Below are 19726 nucleotides of genomic sequence, written 5' to 3'. Positions count from 1 at the left end.
TTACCCATATATTTTACATATATAAATTCGTTCAAAATTAGAGAAGTTCCAGATTGTAACTGTTTGAATTCGAAAGGCTTAGTGCGAATTGATATGAATATATCATTTATTCCGATAATTTTATTTTTAAAAAACAATTTTAATGATTCATAAATAAAATATTTTTAATTCAAAGTTTTAGTTCTTTATATATATTTTTTATATTACATTGAATAAGTAAATTTGTTAATATATTATTTTTATTAGTTTTCTTAGCCATGAAAAATTTCGCTGTTTATTTAAGACGAGTAAATTATACACAAATATATGTAAAAGTAAACAATTTGAAACTGAATTGTTTTACATAGAAGGCTTTGAATATGTAAAATTTCGAAGAGCTTTTCAACTTTTAACGTTACAATTTAAAATCGTTATCTTTAAAAAATGTTTAATTTGTAAGTGAAATTGTTAAATTTTGACGTATAAATAGAAATTGAACGCTTATTATTTGTTAACAAAATTTGAGTAATTTCAATAAATGTTTCATAGTTTTGAAAAGATTCAAAATTAATTAAAAAATTGAAATGTCTTGAAATGTTTTGATCATTTTGGAAATCTCTTAAAATCGTTTTAAATTTTCTGTTACAATAATTGTTCAAAATAAAAAATCATTTTCAATTTTCCTTGGAATGTTAAGAAAATGTTTTTATTCTATTTAAGCCTTTCACAATTCTTAAAGAATGTCTACATTTTTTGGTTGAAATCTGCAAAAATCTGCATTTTGTTTTAAATTCTGCTGTGGGCATTTGCATCAAAATTTTGGTACGAATAGCCCAATTTTTTCGGATCACAAACTTCAAATTTTAAGGATTGTTTTAAATTTTCAGGATGTTCTAAAAGTTTTAGGAAAAATTCAATCAATTTTAAAATATATTTAAACGTCTCGAAAAAATTTCAACAATGATTTTAAATTTGGAAAAATATAAAACCACTCCTAGATTTCTCAATGTTTTGAAATAAATTTTTTAAGTTTTTGAAGGATGCTCAAACTATTTAAAATGAAAATAATTCAACTTCTAATTTAAAAACTTGTTAATTTAAAAAAAAAATTACGTTTAATTTTTTAATTTGCCCAGCTTAAAATTACTAAAAAAAAAAAATAATTTTGAAAATTTTTAAAGTTCATTGCTTGATTCTTTAATTTAGAGTATTTAAAATGATGACCTGGATTTATATTTTTGGAATTTAATCTGAATCTTTGAACTTTATAATTGATCAAAGTTCTCAATTTTGCAGTTTATCTGCATTTCATTAAAAAAATTTCAATTGAAAAATGCTAGTGCCTTCTATTTCATACGTGTGAATTTAATTTGTTGTTTATTGAATTAAATTCAAAAATGTTTACAATAGAGTTTGATTTTTTAAATTTAATTGACCGTCAAAAATGTCTGGGAACCGGCAAAAAAACGGGAAATGGCCTGGAATTTTTTTCTTGTATTAAAATGGCCACCCGGAATAAATAAAAAATGCAGTCCATCCTGACTACAGTCATCACAAAGTGTCACCTATTCACCTTTTGTCACCTATTTTCAATTTTAACACCTTTTTCTCCTATTTTGGGGTTTCTCATCTTTTGTCACCTTTTTTCAATTGAAAAAGTAACATTTTATTCAAAATTACAAATTGCAGACCAAATAAAGTTTTGATTACACAATTTTACAAGCCAGTTTAATTTTGAAGCAAGGAAGGCGCATTTTCTGCTAAAAATATGACTTTTCTAACAAATGAGGATTTTTACACCAAAAGAATGGATTTTCTATAAAAAAATACAAGCTTTCAATCAATCAGTTGAAATTTTGATTAAAAAAACATTACTTTTTAAGGAAATAGTTGAATTTTCAAACAAATAGCAAAATTTCTAACCAAGAGATGAAGTTTTGGCCAAAAGGTGATTTTTTTTTTAGCTAATAGTTGAATTTGCCACCCAAAAAGACGATTTTTCAAGTAAAAGAAAAATTTCAATCCAAAAAGGATGAATTGTGTTTTGTTTTTGATCAGAAGAACTAACTTTCACTCAAAAATGATAAATTTTGAACCAAATACTAGATTTTTGGAACCAAGAGATTCATTTTAAACAAAAAAAGGTGACTTTTTAAGAAACTAGTGGAATTTTCAATAAAATAATTAAACTTTCAACTAATTTATGGAGTTTTTAACTAAACACGAAAAATATAATATTAGACTTCAATAAAAATGATTAACTCTCTAGCATAAAAGTTAAATTTGTAACAAATAATAAAAAAAATATTTTTCCACCAAAAGAAAAATTTTCAACCAAAATACTAATTTTCTAAAAAAGTATTAATTTTTGACCAAAAACGATGACTTTTTCAAAACAATCGTTGAATTTTCACAAAAAGTATGTTTTTTAATTCAAAGAGATTATTTCTTAAACAAAAATACAATAATAGACTTTTAAAATAAAGGAAATTAATTTTCAATCAAAAAAGATAAATTTTCAATAAAAAAAATATGCATTTTTTTACAAAAATATAAATTTTTGACCAAAAACGATGAATTTTTCAAAACAATCGTTGAATTTTCACAAAAAGTATGTTTTTTAATTCAAAGAGATTATTTCTTAAACAAAAATGCAATAATAGACTTTTAAAATAAAAGGAATTAATTTTCAATTAAAAAAGATAAATTTTCAATAAAAAAAATATGCATTTTTTTACAAAAATATAAATTTTCGACCAAAAACGATGAATTTTTTAAAAAAATCGTTGAATTTTCACAAAAAGTATGTTTTTTAATTCAAGGAGATTAATTCTTAAACAAAAATGTAATAATAGACTTTTGGAATAAAAGGAATTAATTTTCAATAAAAAAAATATGCATTTTTTTTACGAAAATATAAATTTTCGACCAAAAACGATGAATTTTACAAAACAATCGTTGAATTTTCTCAAAAAGTATGTTTTTTAATTCAAGGAGATCAATTCTTAAACAAAAATGCAATAAGAGTCTTTTGGAATAAAAGGAATTAATTTTCAATTAAAAAAGATAAATTTTCAATTTAAAAAATATGCATTTTTCTACCAAAATATAAATTTTTGACCAAAAACGATGAATTTTTTCAAAACAATCGTTGAATTTTCACAAAAAGTATGTTTTTTTAATTCAGAGAGATTATTTTTTAAACAAAAATACAATAATGGACTTTTTAAATAAAAAGAAGTAATTTTCAACCAAACAATATAAATATTCGACCAAAAACGATTACTTTTTAACAAAAGACTTTAATTTTCAACAATATAATTAAATCTCTAACTAAATAGTAGAATTTGTAACCAAAAAGTAGCATTTTGAACCAAAAAAATTAGTTATTAAAAATTCCACTACTTGGTTGAAAGTTGAACAAATTTTTTAAAATTTCATTTTTTTTTCGTTAAAGATTCATAATTTTAGTTGTAAGTTCGTTTTTTGGTTAAAAAATAAAATTAACAATTCTTTTTGGTGAAAATATATTTTTTTAAACTGCAAATTCAAATTTATTTTTTGGTAGAAACTTCATCTCTTTTTGAATTTTTGGTTGAAAATGCAACTTCTTAGTTGAAGATTGATCTATTTTTGTTGAGGATTAGACTATTTTATTGAAAATTAACAAATTTGGTATAAAATTCAACTATTTGGTACAAAATTAAACTTTTTTGTAGAAAATTCGTTTTTATTACTGTTTTTTTTTAATTGAAAATACATGTATTTTGTTGAAAATTCATTTTCAATTGGTACAAAACTAATGCTTGAACTAAAAATTTAACTATTACTTTTTTTGTTAAAAATTCGTATTTTTCTACTTGAAAATGTGTGTATTTTCTTGAAAATTAATTCCTTTCATTGAAACTTGAACTTTTTGATTGAAAATTGTTTTTTTATGTTCGAAAATTAATTTTTTAAAATTTAAATATAACTGTTCAATTTTCGATTAAAAATTTCTATTTTTTAATTGAAAATGCTTTTTTCATTTCTTTCGTTTAAAATTAATCTTTTTTCGTAGAAAAATAATCTTTTGGACTGGAAATTTGTTGTTTTTTTTTCTTGAAAATTCATCAATTTTTTTTTTAGAAAAAGTAGACTTTTTTGTAGGAAATTAATCTGCTTGGTTGAAAATTCAATTCTTTGGTTAAAAATTTAACTATTTAGCTTGTCACCTATTCACCTTTTTTGACGACAATGGGTACTGTGATTACTGTGAATATTATAAACAATTATTATCATCGAGGGTCAACATTATTAAGTTAAATAAAAATTGAGTATAAATTGAGTAAAATAAAAAAAGAAACAAATAAAACAAGTTTTTTATATATTTTCTTTTCAGAAAGTAAAAAATGAATAAACGTAGAAGAACTTCGTCAGTAGCTAGTCGTGGGACAGAGGATGATCCCGACGAGACTCAGCCTGAGCCTACCAAGAGACGGAAAAAGCTTGATCCCGTAAGCTACCGATTTTTTTTTATGTTTTTCGAAACTCGTGACTTTTTTTCCCCTTTCTCAAGCGACTCGATTTTTATCTTGGCTTGGCCCCTTTTTTTTAGAGCGATTTGTGCCAACATCTTTACGATGTTCTTCGTAATCAGAGAAAGGAGGATGGGAGTTTGTTGTGCGATGCTTTTATTCGTGTGCCGAAGCGTCGCCAGGAACCTGGATATTACGAAGTCGTCACTAATCCCATAGATCTGCTGAAAGTTCAGCAAAAGTTGAAAACTGACGAGTATCGGGATATGGAGGATTTGGCTTCCGACATTCAGCTCATGGTCAACAATGCCAAGGCGTTTTATATGGTATTTATAAATATTTATTATTATTTTTGTGCATGTATATATTTTATTTATTTATTAATTTCCAGGGTGTCTACAATATCTGGAATTTTACCCTATATTTAGTTGAGGTCCCTAAATTACCCTATTTTTGAAAGCTTAGAATTTAAATTTATTATGTTTTGAAGACCTTTAAACTGCAAAATTGAAAACTTCGAAAATTTTACCATTTTTAACGTTTTGAAAATAGAGTTCTTAAATTCTCGATAATTTTAAGTTCAGGTTATATAACCGAGAATATGACAGAATTTAGGAGAATTCAAAAGAATTTAAAAGAATTTATGATTTTTAGCAATATTTTTATTGTTCAGGTTATATCGGCGGTTGAATATAAATTATTTTCTAGCTCAGACATATTCAGGAATTACAGTGTTTCATTTACAAATGAAAAATTTTTATATGCATTAATTTATTTCAAATCAAAAAAAGACGCTTTTTCTACTGTAAAAGATAACTCTTTGACAAAATATTGGAATTTTCAACAAAATATTGGAATTTTTAACATAATAGTCAAATATTTAACCTTAAAAGACAACAAAGGAAAAGAATTTTAAAACCAAAAAGACGAATTTACAGCAAACAAAGATTTTTTACTCAAAAAATAAATAAAAGTTTATCTAAATTATTGAACCTTCAAACCAGAAGACAAACTTTCTTTATAAAAATTCAATTTTCAAACAAAAAATATGACTGTTCAACAAAAAATTAATTTTACACCAAACTGATGCATTCTTACGTAAAAAAGGAAATTTCAAACTAAAAAATAATTTTTTTTTACAAAAAAACGCGAATTTTTAACTAAAAATTATCACTCTTAAAAAACTGAAAAGTTATATTTTCTGTTAAAAAATGAATTCTAAAAAAAAAAGAAGTATTTTTCACTAAACGACTTTTAACAAAAAAGTTGCATTTTCATACAAAAAATGAAATTTCTTCTATAACAGATGAAGTTTTAAATCGAAAAGATAAATTTTCAAAAAATGAGTTGAATTTTCTGTTGAAAAAGATTTTAGTGGAGTTTTCACGATCAAACTATGAATTTTTTAACAAAAAAATTGAATGGTTAATCCAAAAAGACGATTTTTTAACCAAAAAGGATGACTTTTTAAGAAAATTGTGGAATTCTCTAGCAAATAGTTGCATTTTTATAAAAAAAATATGAAATTTATCTTGAAGCAGATTCTACTTAACTCAGTAACATCGAAAATTGAATTTTTGTAACAAAAAATAAGTTTTTACGACAAAATTGCTTTATAATCCAAAAAAACGAATTTTTTTAACCAAAGAGGATGATTTTTCAACAAAATAGTTCAATTCTCAACAAAAAAGTTGCATTTTTATCCAAAAAATATCAATTTTGTACTAAAACATATGAATTTGTAATAAAAAACAAATTTTCTTTATAAGTGAAACGTTAATCCAGAAAATATTTCAATTCATTTTTCAACAGCAAAATATAAATTTTAAATAAAAAGTAAATTTTCTACGAAATAGTTAAGTATCAAAAAAAGATTTAATTTCTACTAAAGCAGGTAAACTTTAAAGAAACAGACAATCTTTCAAAAAAAGTCTCAGAACTCTCATTGAAAGTGTGATTTCACTGCGATTTCTTATGTGTCAATCCGCAATAATTTGCGTGGGAACATTTTCTATGAATTTAAATTGATGACTATTAATGGTTTTAATTTGAAATAAAATAATTTTACCATATAAAGATTCTAAATAAATTGAGTTTCACACACATAATTTGAAATTTATAAATTTTACACGGTACTAATTTAAAAATCTTACATAATATTCACTTTTTTAAAAAAGTTTTCAGTTTCAAATTCAGGAACCTTATTACTTTGAATTTCAAAATATTGTACAACTAGTACTGGGTTCATTCAATGTACATATTAATATAAGAATTATGTTTAATCACAAAAATAATTACAACGTTAAGAATAAACATTATTATCAATAGTGTTTGTAACCAAATACTTTATAAACAAATACGAATTTTTGGGCAGTTATGCGTAGAAAAAATTCGGTTTCTAAATTGTGCTAAGATTCACCTGTGCAACAACTTAATCTCAAGCTATTTGAATGGAAGAAACGAATTTGAATTTTCAAAAAAAAAAAAAATGAGTTATCAACGACAAATGTAGTAGTTGATATTTTAAGCAAGAAAATATTGTTAATTTAAAACAAAAGACGCTGAATAGAATTAAAAAAGAACCAATTTTTAATTAAAAAAAAAAGATAAATCCTCACTCAAAGCAGGTGAATCTTCAATCAAAAAGTTAATTGCATTTTTAATCAAAATATAAGCCTTCCGTAAAGTCTTTCAATTTTCAATAAAACTAGAACGCCCGCTCGCTTCACGCTCGAAGTTCTAGTTCAGTTTTAGATACAGGAAATTAAATTTAGCTTATTTCAAATTTCGCAATGCAATTACTAATATATTCTGATTTTTAGATGATTTTAATGTATTTATATTCTTTTCAGAGATTTTTCGTGATTGCATAAAAACATTTCTCCCATTTATGAATTTTATTTTTAGGGACAGTCATTTTTATTTGTTTATTTTTATTTGTTTATATAAGGCCATACCACTTGGTGGACTGAAAAGCAATGATTACATAGGAGTTTGACTAAAAGTCTCCGACTTTTTTTTAAATGCCTTTAAATTCTTTGCAATCATTTCAAATCTTTGGAAGTATCTCGAAATTGACTCAAATTAATTTTAATCACGTAAATTCTTTAAAATATTCTTAAATTCCTTGAAAACTCTTGACAATCCTGAAAATCTTTAAATTTGTGCAAATAACTTTTAAATTAATTCCTTAACAATCTTTAAAGTTATTAAAACTTATGGAAATATTTTTAAATCCTTTAAAACTAAACTTTAAAATCCCGTCAAGTCCCTAGTGATTCCTTAAAATCACTTGAACTCTTAGAAATCCCGTAAGATTTCTTGATAATCCTTAAACTCTTACGATTCTTTTTTTTTTTTTTGAAATCTCTTCAACTTCTTTACAATCAATTGAAATCTGTCGAAGTTTCTCGAAATTAACTTAAATTAATTGAAATCTTTTTAAATAACTTTTCAAAAACTCCCTTGAAATTCTTGAAGACCTCTAAAACTGTCTTAAAATCTTACAAAATAATTTGTAAATCCTTCAACCTTTTTGAATTATTTTTGAATTCGTGTTAAATCCGAATTTTTTTGAACTGCCTACAACTTCTTTCAAATCTCTTAAAATCCTTAAATTTTTTTAGACTCCTTAAAATCTCTTGAAAATCCTTAAATCATTTAATTTAAGAAAATTGAAGTCTCTTAAAACTGATTAAATTCTGTTTAAATAACTTTTTAAATAGCTTTAAAATTAATCATTCAAAAGAAAGTCTTAAAGTCCCGTCAAGTCTCTATGGTAATTCCTTAAAATCACTTGAATATCAGAAATTCTTTAGTTTTTGTTTGAAAATCCTTTAGATCCTCCGATTTTTTTTTTTTTTTTTGAAATTCCTTCGATTTCTTTAAAATCATTTAAAATTTTCGAAACTGAGTACAGTTAATTAAAATCCTTTGAATTTTCTTAAATTCCTTTAAATATTAAAAAATTACATCAATCGAAACCTCTTCAAATTCATTAAAATCGTTTTAAATAACTTTTCAGTAACTTGCTTGACATTATTTGAAATCACTTAAAGTGCCCTAAAATTTGATCAAATCTCTTGCAAATCCTTAATTTTTTTTGGATTCTTTAAAAAATCTTTAAAATTCCTTGAAAATCGTTCAATTTGTCTGCATTCTTTTTAAATCCTTTCAAATTTTTTGAAATCTTTAAAAATCTCTTGAGAAATCCTAAGATCACTTAAAGTCTTTTAAAATCTTTTAAATTCTTTTTGATATAATTATAATTTTATCGTTATAATTATAAATTTAAAATTTAAAATTATAATTTTTCTTGGTGGATTGCCTAATCGCACATTTTCCAAATTGCCAACAATTATTAAATAAATGACTCAATAATATATTTTTTCGGAGGTTTTTTAATGCAAATTTTGGAAAAAATATCTAAAACTTTGTTAATAATACAAAATGAAATTCAATCAAAAATTCACAGAAAATTCTTTTTTGTAATTCGGACGCTGCGTTTCTGACAGCGATTGAAGCTATTTGGTTCGAAGATTTAAACATCCCGCCCGTGATTCCTTTCACCGATTTTGGTTTATAAAAGTCATGAAAAAAATTAAAAGAATGATGAAACTCAATTTTATTTCAAATTCTTAGAGCATTTTCAGGCCAGTCGAAATGGTATGTTTGAAATTTTGACTGGATATGGAAAAAAATTTTCTTCTATACTTGAAAAATTACTGTTTTTAGCAGTTTTGAGTATAAAAAATATTTTATAAATGAAACATTGATCTAGACGATTATATTGCTAAAAATTGTATTTTTTTATAAGATGTTCGATTGTTCATCGAAAACTCATATTTATATTTATGAAATGAATAAGTTTTTATGCCTAATGTTAAAATATAATTATACATAATTTTAATATATAATTTTTACATATAAATTTATATGTCTGAGATATAATATGAAATTTATTCATTTTATGAATATGAGAGATGAAAAATATAAATTTTCTGCCAAAATTTTAAGCATACCAAATATACAATTTCATGTGGCAGCGGTGGAACGGTAACGAGAATGAGAAATAAATTCTCTGAGAATTCCAGAATTTATTTTAATTAATAGAAAATCGCATTTTTTCGTTAATTTTTCGGTTGAAAATTCAACTCCGTTTTTGAAAGTTTGTCTTTTTTATTTTAAAGTTGACCTGCTTTAGCAGAAATTAAATTTTTTGAAAAATGAGCTAAAATATTTTCTGGATGAAAGTTCCACTTATAAAAAGAATGTGTTTTTTTTTTTTTTTTATTACAAATTCATCTGTTTTAGTACAAATCCTTTTTTGTTGATAAAATTCGTCTTTTTGGATTGAGAATTCAATTTTTTTCGTAGAAAGTGATTTTTTTGTTACATTTTTCAATGAAAACTCAACTTTTTTTGTAATAAAAAACTCTTCAGCTTTAAGACAAATTTCATATTTTTTGATAAAAATGCAACTATTTGTTAGAGAATTCCACAATTTTGTTAAAAAGTCATGCTTTTCGGTTAAAAATTCGTCTTTTTGGATTGAAAATTCAATTTTTTTGATAGCAAATTATTTATTGTTAAAAAAATTCATCGGTTGATTGTGAAAACTCGACTAAAATCTTTTTCAACAGAAAATTCGACTATTTTTTTTTTTGAAAATTTATCTTTTTGATGTAAAACTTCATCTGTTATAGAAAAAATTTTATTTTTTGTATGAAAATGCAGCTGTTTGGTTAAAAATCGTTCTTCTTTGCTTAATAATTCAACTAATTTGTTTAAAACATTTGGTTGAATCGCTTTATGAAGAAATTAATTTTTTTCTTAAATATTTATATTTTAAGTTGAAAATGTATCTCGGTGGTTAAAAGTTTAATGATCTTGTTATAAATTCATCTTTTTTAATTAAAAATTCAACAATTTGGGCCAAGTTAAACTACATTGTGAAATTTTTTTTTATTGAAAGCTTATGTCTGGTTAAAAATTTAACTGTTTAGTGGAAAATACTTTTTCTTGTTTGTTAAGAATTCATTTTTTAACAGATAATAGAACTTTCCCATTTTTTAAGGTTGATATTTTGTAGTTAAAATTCGCGTTTTTTCCAACAGTTTATAAAATAATTAGTTGAATTGTTATCTTTTCCAATTGTGCTATGATTCAGTTTAGAATGCGTACTTCACAATTTTTGTATTTAAAAAGTTTTCATTAAAATTTTTTATTTTTAAACTTACATGTTTACCTTATAGAAATTTAAAATGTTGTCAAAAACGATTTGACAAAACGATTTTAAATCAGTTATATTCACAAAAATTTCGATCATTTCATAAAGATTATAAGGATTGCAAATAGATTTTTAAGATTTTAAAATAAAAAAAAAAATATTTTAATGTTTTCAACAAATGAATACAAAAGATTTAACAAAGATTTCAAAGATTTGAAACGATTTCAAAAGCTTTCAAAACGTTCGACAAGATTTCACAAATATTTCAAATAATTCAGTGATTTTAGAGGATAAAAAATATTTCACAAATCAAAATTTAAGAAATTTTTAGAAATATTTCAAACGCGGCATACTTAAACGGTACACTGGTGCGAATTGGTTTGTTTGCCATGTTAATATTAAATATTTAATATATATAATATATTTATATATCATTATATATTTATATTTATTTATATATTATATTTAATATATGAGTAAATGTCAATAAAATGAAAAAACTTCGGGTGCGAATTCGCACTAGTGTACCTATTGAGGTTTAAAATATTTAAAATAATATTTCAATGATTTCAAATGAATTCAAAAGATTTCATAAGGATTTCATGAAGAAAAACTTTGAAAACTTCAATAAAATTTTTAAGATTTTAAAATATAAAAAAATTATTGTAATGATTTCAAATGAATACAAAATATTTCATGAAAATTCTATAACGTTTTTAAAAGAATACAAGAATTCCAAAGATTTCAAAAAGGGTGCAGTAGAACAGATTTGAAATATTTATGAAAATTTCAAAGATTTGTAACTATTTCAAAATCATTCAAAACTTCCGAGAAGATTTGAAACGAACACGAAAAAAATTTCACAAACAAAGAATAAAAACAGCTTTTACAAATATTGCAGATATCGTGAAAGTTTTAAAAAAACTCAAGTTTTCAATTTTTCAAGGATTTCAAATATTTTACAAAAAGTTAAAAAGATTCCAGAATATTTCACAGAAATTTCAAGATTTCGCAAAAAATTAACAATTTGTTTATTTATGGTTCAGATTTCTTTAAAAGTGGTTGGTCAATACAAATTCAAATGGCTCATTTTTTACATCTATATCAAACGGTTATTTCATTATTTAATATAAAAAAAGAAACTTGGAAAAACTTGACTTTTTCACCGCGTAAATCTGGAAAAGACCTTGTATTTCGTCCCTAAGAACGAAAAAGAAAAATTAAATATTTTTTAAATTCTCTTACAGCGGACATCTCCAGAATATAAAGACGCCTCTGAACTGTGGGAGCTTTGTAACTCCACGAAGAATCGTATTTCTGAGGAATACGAAGACTCGGAAACAAAAGGCAAAATTATGCTAAAGGTATGTCCAATAATTTGTCTAACATAATATTTTATCGTTTAATATATTTATAATACGTAAATTATAAACACAATATAATTATAAAAAAATAAAACGTCTGAAAGATTTGATGATTTTTATTTTCCTTGTTTTTATAATTATAACAATAATTATTGTGCCGAAGAAAGCAGTTAATACAAATAATTTCGTAAATAAATTATAAAATGTGTGTTTTTTTTAATTTTAAATAGTGTAATACGATATTTTTGGCTTTTTTATTTCGGTATCTTTTGGTTAAAGCTTGAATTATTTTGTTGCATATTCAGCTATTCTCTTAAAAAATCATATTTTTCGGATAAAATTTATTTCTTTTTATTTGTGAAGTCTGTTATTTCATTTTGGGTTCAGAAATCATCTTTTTTGTTTGATTTTTTTTTTGTTTTGGGTGAAAATTAATTTCTTTTCTAATTTAAAAGTCTACTGTCATATTTCTGGCAAAGAATTAATTTCTTTTGGTTAGAAATTGAATATTTTGTTTGGAAAATTCAACTATTTTCTTGGAAAATGTGTTCTTATATTATTATTTCAGATTTTTTGTAGGGTGAAAACTTCTGCTATTTGCTTGAAAAATTTAATTATTTTATTGAAAATTTAACTATTTTTTTTACAAAATCATCTTGTTTGGTTAAAAGTTCATTCTTTTTATTTTAAAACTCTATTATTGTATTTTGGGTACATAATGCACCTTTATTTTGTTCGAAAATTCACCTTCTATGGTTGAAAAATAAGAATTTTTTATTTAAAAGTCTTTTATCATATTTTCGGCCCGGAATTCATCTCTTTTGGTCAAAAATAATTCACTGTTTGGCAGAAAATTCATGTATTTTGTTTAAAAAATTGTATTTTTTAATAGAAAATGAATTTTTTTGGCTGATTATTCATGTTTTTGGTTAAAAATTTATGAAAAATTTCACCATCTTTTTTTTTTGAAAATTCTTTTTTTTTTCTTTAAAAATGAAATGTTTGACTGAAAATTCAACTATTCGATTTTTTACTGTAAATTTATATTTTTTAGTTGAAAATGTATGATTTTCATGGTTCGAAAATAATTTTATTGTTTAAAAATTCATCCTTTTGGTCAAAAATGGAACTCTTTTTCTTTGAAAATGTAATTTTTAAAATGAAAACTCAACTATTTAATTTTTTATTGTAAATTTATCTTTTTTATTTGAAAATTTATGTTTCCCTTTCTAATAACTAATTTTTTTGGTTAAAAATTCATTTTTTTGGTTTCAACCTTCTTTTTTTAAAACCTATTTTCTTTAATTGCAAATTTAACTTTTCAATGTTCGATTGTATATTATTCTTCTTTAGTTGAAATTTCGAATATTCAGTTGAAAATTAATATATTTTCTTAAAATCCTTTGTGGAAAATTCGTTGTTTTTTTTATCAAAACTTCATTTTTTTAGTTGAAAACGTAATTAATTACATTTGTGGTTGAAAATTTATCTTTTTTAATTGAAAATTCGTATTAAAATTTAAAAAATCGATGAGAAAGTATTTGCTTTGGTTGAAAATTTAACTACTTTGTTACATTTTTCGTTGAGATCTTATATCATTTATTTAAAAATTAAATTCTTGTTGAAAATTAAACAATTTGTTTAAAAAGTAATTTTTGTTTTAATAATTATCTTAATAGTTGAAAATTTAATTATTTTGGTGAAAATTCTTTTTATTGTAAAAATTAATGTTTGAAATTGAAAATATAACGACTTCATTTTTGGTTGAAAATTAATTTAATTGTTTTTGTTTTTTCACTACTATTTTGCTAAAAATCCGTTTTTTGTTATTGTTATGGATTCGATTTACAACAGAAAATTGTCCCTTTGTATTTTTGGTTGAAAATGTTTTTTTGCGGATGAAAATTCAACTATTTGGTTGGAAATTGATATTTTTTATTTATAAATTAAACTATTTGTTCAAAAATGTATCTGAGATGTGAAAAATTCGCATTTTGTAGAAAAATAATCTTTATGTTTGAAAATTAATTTTTTTTTATATAAAATTTAACTATTTAATATGAACATTCATTATTTTATTTCAAAAATTCCCCGTTTGGTTGAAAATTAAGTCCTTCTACTGAAAATTTTAATGTCCATTTTTGGTTGAAAATTGATCTTTTCTCCTTCAAAATTTAACAATTCGGTTGAAAAATTGATCTTTTTTAATTGAAAATTAATCTATTTCGTTGAAAATGTACATATTTTGTTTAAAATAGATTTTTCGAAATTTTTGAAAGATTTTATGTGAATATTTGGCTTCTTCAATTAAAATTTCAACTGTTTCGTTAAACATTCATGTATTTTGTTAAAGAATTTTATTATTCGGTAGAAAATTTATTTTTAAATTAAAAACTAATCTTCTTGTTTGAAATTCTTCTTTTCGGTTTAAAATTAAAGCAATCCAGGTAAATATTTATAATTTTAGTTGAAAATTCATCTTTTAAGTTTTAAAATAAAATCACTTGATTGAAAGTTAAACTCTTTTGTTCAAAAATATTATTTTTTTTTTTGGGTGAAGATTCCTCATTTTAATTGAAAATTCATTTCTTTTGTTGAAATATAACGTATTTGATTGAAAGTTCATTTTTTCTTTGGAAGAAAAGGAATTTTTTTGTAAAAAAAACTGTTTTGTTGAAAATTTGTTTATTTTTTGGTTGAAAATTAATATTTATTTAAACTGAAAATGGAACTATTATTCTAGTTTAATATTCCATAATTTTAGTTAACAATTCTTCTCTTTAGTTAAACATTCATTTTTGGAATAAAAATGTAATTATTCCATTTTTGGACGAAAAATGATCGTTTTTAGTTGAAAATTCATCTTTTTTGGCAGAAAATAATCTTCCTGGTTGAAAATTCATCTTTTTGGTCAAAATTCAACTATGCGAGATAAAAATTTACAATTTTAGTTGAAAATTTATCTTTCTGACAATGTAAGTATTTTTTAAGAAGTTTTTTCAATAAAATATATAAATTTCCTACTAAAAGACATATATTTAACAACCGAATCTAGAAGAGTAAAATTTTCAGTTAGAAAAGTAAATGTTAAACAATAAAAACTAGAATAGTTAAATTTTCATTTAGAAAAGTAAATTTTAAACAACAAAAAACAATTTTTAGACAAACTAATTAATTTTCAACTAAAAATATATAATTTCAACTGAAAGGAAACGAATTTTCAGCTAAAGAAATTAATTTTTAATCACAGTGATGAATCTTCAACCAAAAATATGAATTTTTGATCAAATAGTGGAATTTTCAACCCGAAAGATGAATTTTCAATTTAAAAAAACAACTTATTTTCAAACTAAAAATTTTTTTTACAAACCAAAGAAATGAATTCTTTAAAAAAATGGAAGTTTTTACAAAACATAACATTTTTTAACGAAAAAGATTACATTTTTATAAAGAAAGGTAAAGAGTCTATTAAAAATCGAATAGTTAAAATGAAATTTCAACTAAAAAAATGTAATTTTCAACCACTTAAATTATTTTTTAACCGAAAATATGAAGTTTCAACTCATGAGAGTACTCTTCTGCCAATAAAAGACTGATTTTCAACAAATAATTAATTTTTCGCCCAAAAAAATAAACTTTGGACCCAAAATGGAGGAATTAAATTTTCAGTAAGAAACTAAATTGTCGAAAAAGAATGGAACAGTTGCATTTTAACTTAAAAACATTATTTCTGAATAAGAAAAAATTCATTTTTATCAAAAAAGATCAATTTTCAACTGATAAGATGAATTTTCTACCAAAATAGACTAATTTTTTACAAAGTGCATGAATTTTTAACCAAATATTTCAAATTTTAAAGAAATTTTCAGCGAAAAAAGAGGAATCAGTCAGCAAAAAGCTTAAATATTCTGTCTCAAATTCGAATTTTCAATCAATTATAGGAATTTTAAACCAAATATTTTAATTTTCAACTTGAAAACTCTAATTGGCGAGGGCTTTAAAACCCTGTTCTCAGTTACATTTGAATGTAATTTAGTACAGGGCCTTAGGGCCCTCGTCAACATAAAATGATTACGCATTATTTACACTAAATAAAAACTGAAGTTTGTAAAAAAATTACTTTTTGTTGTTAAAGATTCATAATTCTAATCGAAAAGTTAACTGTTTTGTTAAAAATTCATTTTTTTTAGTTCAGATTTATTATTTTTTTTTTAATTAGGAATGTAATTATTCTATTTTTGATTGAAAATTGTTTTTTTTTCTGGATGAAAATTCAACTTTTCGGCCAAGGATTAAACTGTTTTGTTAAAAGTTCGTATTTTTTACTATAAATAACAAATAACGTAGATTTGTATTTTTCTATATTGAAAAATTTTAGTACTTTTATATTGAAAAATGTTAGTACCTTTATTTTTATATGTGTAAATTATTGAGCATTTTAAAACAAATTTTTTTAATTACAAAATTTTCAATTTTAAAAGTTCAAAATTGAATAGTTCCACTTTGAGTGCTTTCATTTGCAGCTCAGTTTTTGTTACCTCGAGTGGAAAATTGTTTAGCTTTAGTGTTCCATTTTTTAAATTTCATTGACCGTGAAAAATGTTTGCGAACCGGGAAAAAATCCCGGGAAATGACCGGGAATTTGAAATTGTCCGCCGAATCGCCACCCTCTGGAAATTTTTATAATTTTTCCCTTACAGACAAAGAAGACAACTATAAAACAAGAAGATGCCGAGGACACATCCGAGAGTTCTACAAATCCAGATGAAGAATCTGCACAGGCTTATGAAGATCTTTTCGCTGCAGTTATGACGGCCACAGATCCTGCGGATAACAATCGTCCTCTCCACAGCATGTTTCAGCTGAAACCCTCAAAAAAGGTACGGAGAATTTTTTATCCGGGGGGGGGGGGGGGGCTTGGAAAACTAGAAAGTATGTAATTTTCAAAGTGTCTTTTTTTAATTAAATTCAAATCAACATGTTAACTAGTTTTCTTAAACAAATAACAAGATCTTATCAAATTAAATTAATTAACATTAAACATAATTTTTATAAGATTAGTATGCAATTAAATGTAATATTATAGATATAAGTATTAATAAGATTAAAATGATCGATTTGCCTGCAAATTTAACTGTTTGATTTATAATTCTTCTGAATTAAAATTTATACATAATTTTAAAAAAGTGTTTACACAATTTCAATTATTTATCGGTTAAAATTTTATTATTTGGTTGAAAATTTTGTTGACTGCAAAATATTTTTTGACTAATATTTCAACTATTTTGTTGAAAATTCACCTTTTTCGTTCAAAAATTTATCTTTTTAATTATAAAGTTTATCTTTCTTGAGCACAAATGCAACTGGTTGGTTGAAAATGAATTAATATTAGATTTTTTGATAAGAATTCACTTTTTTTTCTGTTAAAAATTCCACTACTAGGTTAAAATTTGTACTACTTTTTACAAAATTCGTCATTGTACTTGAAAATTCCACTGTCTGGATGTAAATTAACTTTCTGTCTAAAACTTATATTTTATAGTTAAAACTGAAACTGTTTTTCAGTAAACAGTTTTTTTTTTTGCTGAAGAATTCTATAATTTGGTTTAAAATTAATGTATTAGGTTAAAAATTAACTGTTTTATTGAAAATTCAACAATTTGGTTAAAATATTTTTTCTTTTTTTAATGAAAAATCTTATTCGGTTGCAAATACATCTCTTTTGGTAGAAATTTGATCTTTTTTGGTTGTAAATCCAACTGTTTCGGTGAAGATTCGTTTTTTTTTTTAATTCAACTGTTTTAAATTTGTAATTTAAAAAAAAAATTTGTAGAAAATTAGTCTTTTTGATTTTAAAATTCAACAATTTGTTAGAAATTTGAAATATTATGTTAACCAAAAAAGGTAAATTCTCATCTAAAAATATAAAAGTTGATGCAATTTTGCGGAAGGAAAATGAAAGTCATAATTAAAAAGATAAATTTTCGAACTAAAAAGACAAATTTTTCAACAAAATAATTGAAATATTAATCAAAAAAGATTTTTTAGTCAAGAAAGAGAAAAAGTGTCCACCAAATTCTGGAATTTTCTAGTCAAAAAGATGAATTTTCTACAATAAAGTTGAATTTTCTACCGAACGGGATGACTTTTAAACAAAACTATTTAATTTTCAAAAGAATAATTCATATTTTGAAGAAAATTATTAAGTTTACAACCAAATTATAAAATTTTTATCCAGATAATAATTGGAATGGTTTGAATTTTTTTTGCCAATTTATGTGTTAATTTTAATTAAGATGAATTATAAATTAAAAATATAATACTACATGATTTGATACTTATTAATAATATATTTATTGTCTTTAAAATATCTATAATTTAAATTGACAATTATGTTTTGAATTTGCAATTCTAAAACAGTTTAATTTTTGAGACCTTAAAACTAACATTTTTTCTTGAATTAATTTTTAGATGCATTTTTGGAGGTTTTGAATTAGATAATTTTGGATGAAGCAATTTCGAATTGAAAATCATAAAATTGTACAATTTTGAAAAATAAAATCAGATCATGGAAATACTGTTCTGTATTCTTTATTTAAATGTTTAATTTTCAATGTAAAATATTAAAATTGTCCGATTTTTAGTTGCAGATTTAAACAAATAAATCATTTCAAATTGAAAAATAATTTATTCGAAAACTTGTAGAATAAATAATAATTCTAAAGCAAGATTTGAAACTTTTAAATTAAAAATTGAGTTTACAATTTAAAAAATACTCAATGAAAATTAAACTATCTGAAATTTATACATCCGTAAATAAATAATTTCAGTAATTTTAAGTGGCTAAAATTTCAGAGTTCTGAATTTTCATGACGAACGCTAAATTTTCAATTTTTTTCTTTCATAGGTTTTAATTTTCAATTAAACTTGAATTGGTTAAATTTCGGAAAGAATTATTAGCAATTTAAAAGTGATTAATTTTTAAGGGATTTAAACTTAATCTCAAATAATTGAAATTTTAAAGAGTTTGAGTACAAAAAAGTTTTGATATTATAATTTAAACATTTTTTTAAATTGTTTAATTTTTAAATTGTTAAATTTTAATAGCTTTTAATTCGAATTCTTCAAATTTAAAAGTTTTTACTTATTTAATTTTGAACGATTTTAATTATAAAGAATACAATTACAAAGCCTCTGAATTCTAAATGATTCCATTTCAATCATGCTTAATTTGCATAATCATGCATAATTTACTTTTTCTAATTAAATTCTCCAAAATCGTTTGTATATTTGTTTAAATTTCAGACTGCCTGCTTGAATATTTTTAGTATTTTTTTTATGTATTTAATTGATTTTATCCCTTAAAAATAAAAAAGACGAAAGAAATAAAAAAGAGAAACAAGAGGATTTGATTAATTGCCTTCTCATTTTTCTTTCACTTTTTTATTTTTTTTCCAAAAAAAAAAGAAAATTTGTTCTTTTTTTTATGAAAAAATTGTTATCTTTTTTCAAATTTCAATAGGAACATTTTATGGTGGTTGTCCAAATTTGGTCGTTGGATTCTTGGTTCTATTTTCAGAAATTCTGAACATTAATTTGATTATTGGACGTTAAATAGGATTTTAAATTTGATTTTA

General features: G+C 23.0%; 1 protein-coding gene across 9 annotated transcripts in view; it reads left to right on the top strand.

Moving 5' to 3' along the window:
• Window positions 1-19726, top strand: part of LOC117168666 (protein polybromo-1) — a 149023-nt gene that overhangs the window by 5363 nt on the left and 123934 nt on the right. For all 9 annotated transcript variants that reach the window (XM_033354525.1, XM_033355018.1, XM_033354862.1 and 6 more), the window contains exons 2-5: window positions 4361-4475; window positions 4577-4822; window positions 11973-12089; window positions 16790-16969. In XM_033354525.1, coding sequence (XP_033210416.1) covers window positions 4371-4475; window positions 4577-4822; window positions 11973-12089; window positions 16790-16969 — 648 coding nt within the window. In that variant the 5' untranslated portion in view covers window positions 4361-4370. The remainder of the gene's footprint in view (window positions 1-4360; window positions 4476-4576; window positions 4823-11972; window positions 12090-16789; window positions 16970-19726) is intronic.

The sequence above is a fragment of the Belonocnema kinseyi genome, chromosome 1 (assembly GCF_010883055.1).
Source record: "Belonocnema kinseyi isolate 2016_QV_RU_SX_M_011 chromosome 1, B_treatae_v1, whole genome shotgun sequence".
Classification (NCBI taxonomy): Eukaryota; Metazoa; Arthropoda; class Insecta; order Hymenoptera; family Cynipidae; genus Belonocnema; species Belonocnema kinseyi.
The sequence above is the reverse complement of the archived record's forward strand: the minus strand, read 5'-3'. Positions and strand labels throughout refer to the sequence as shown.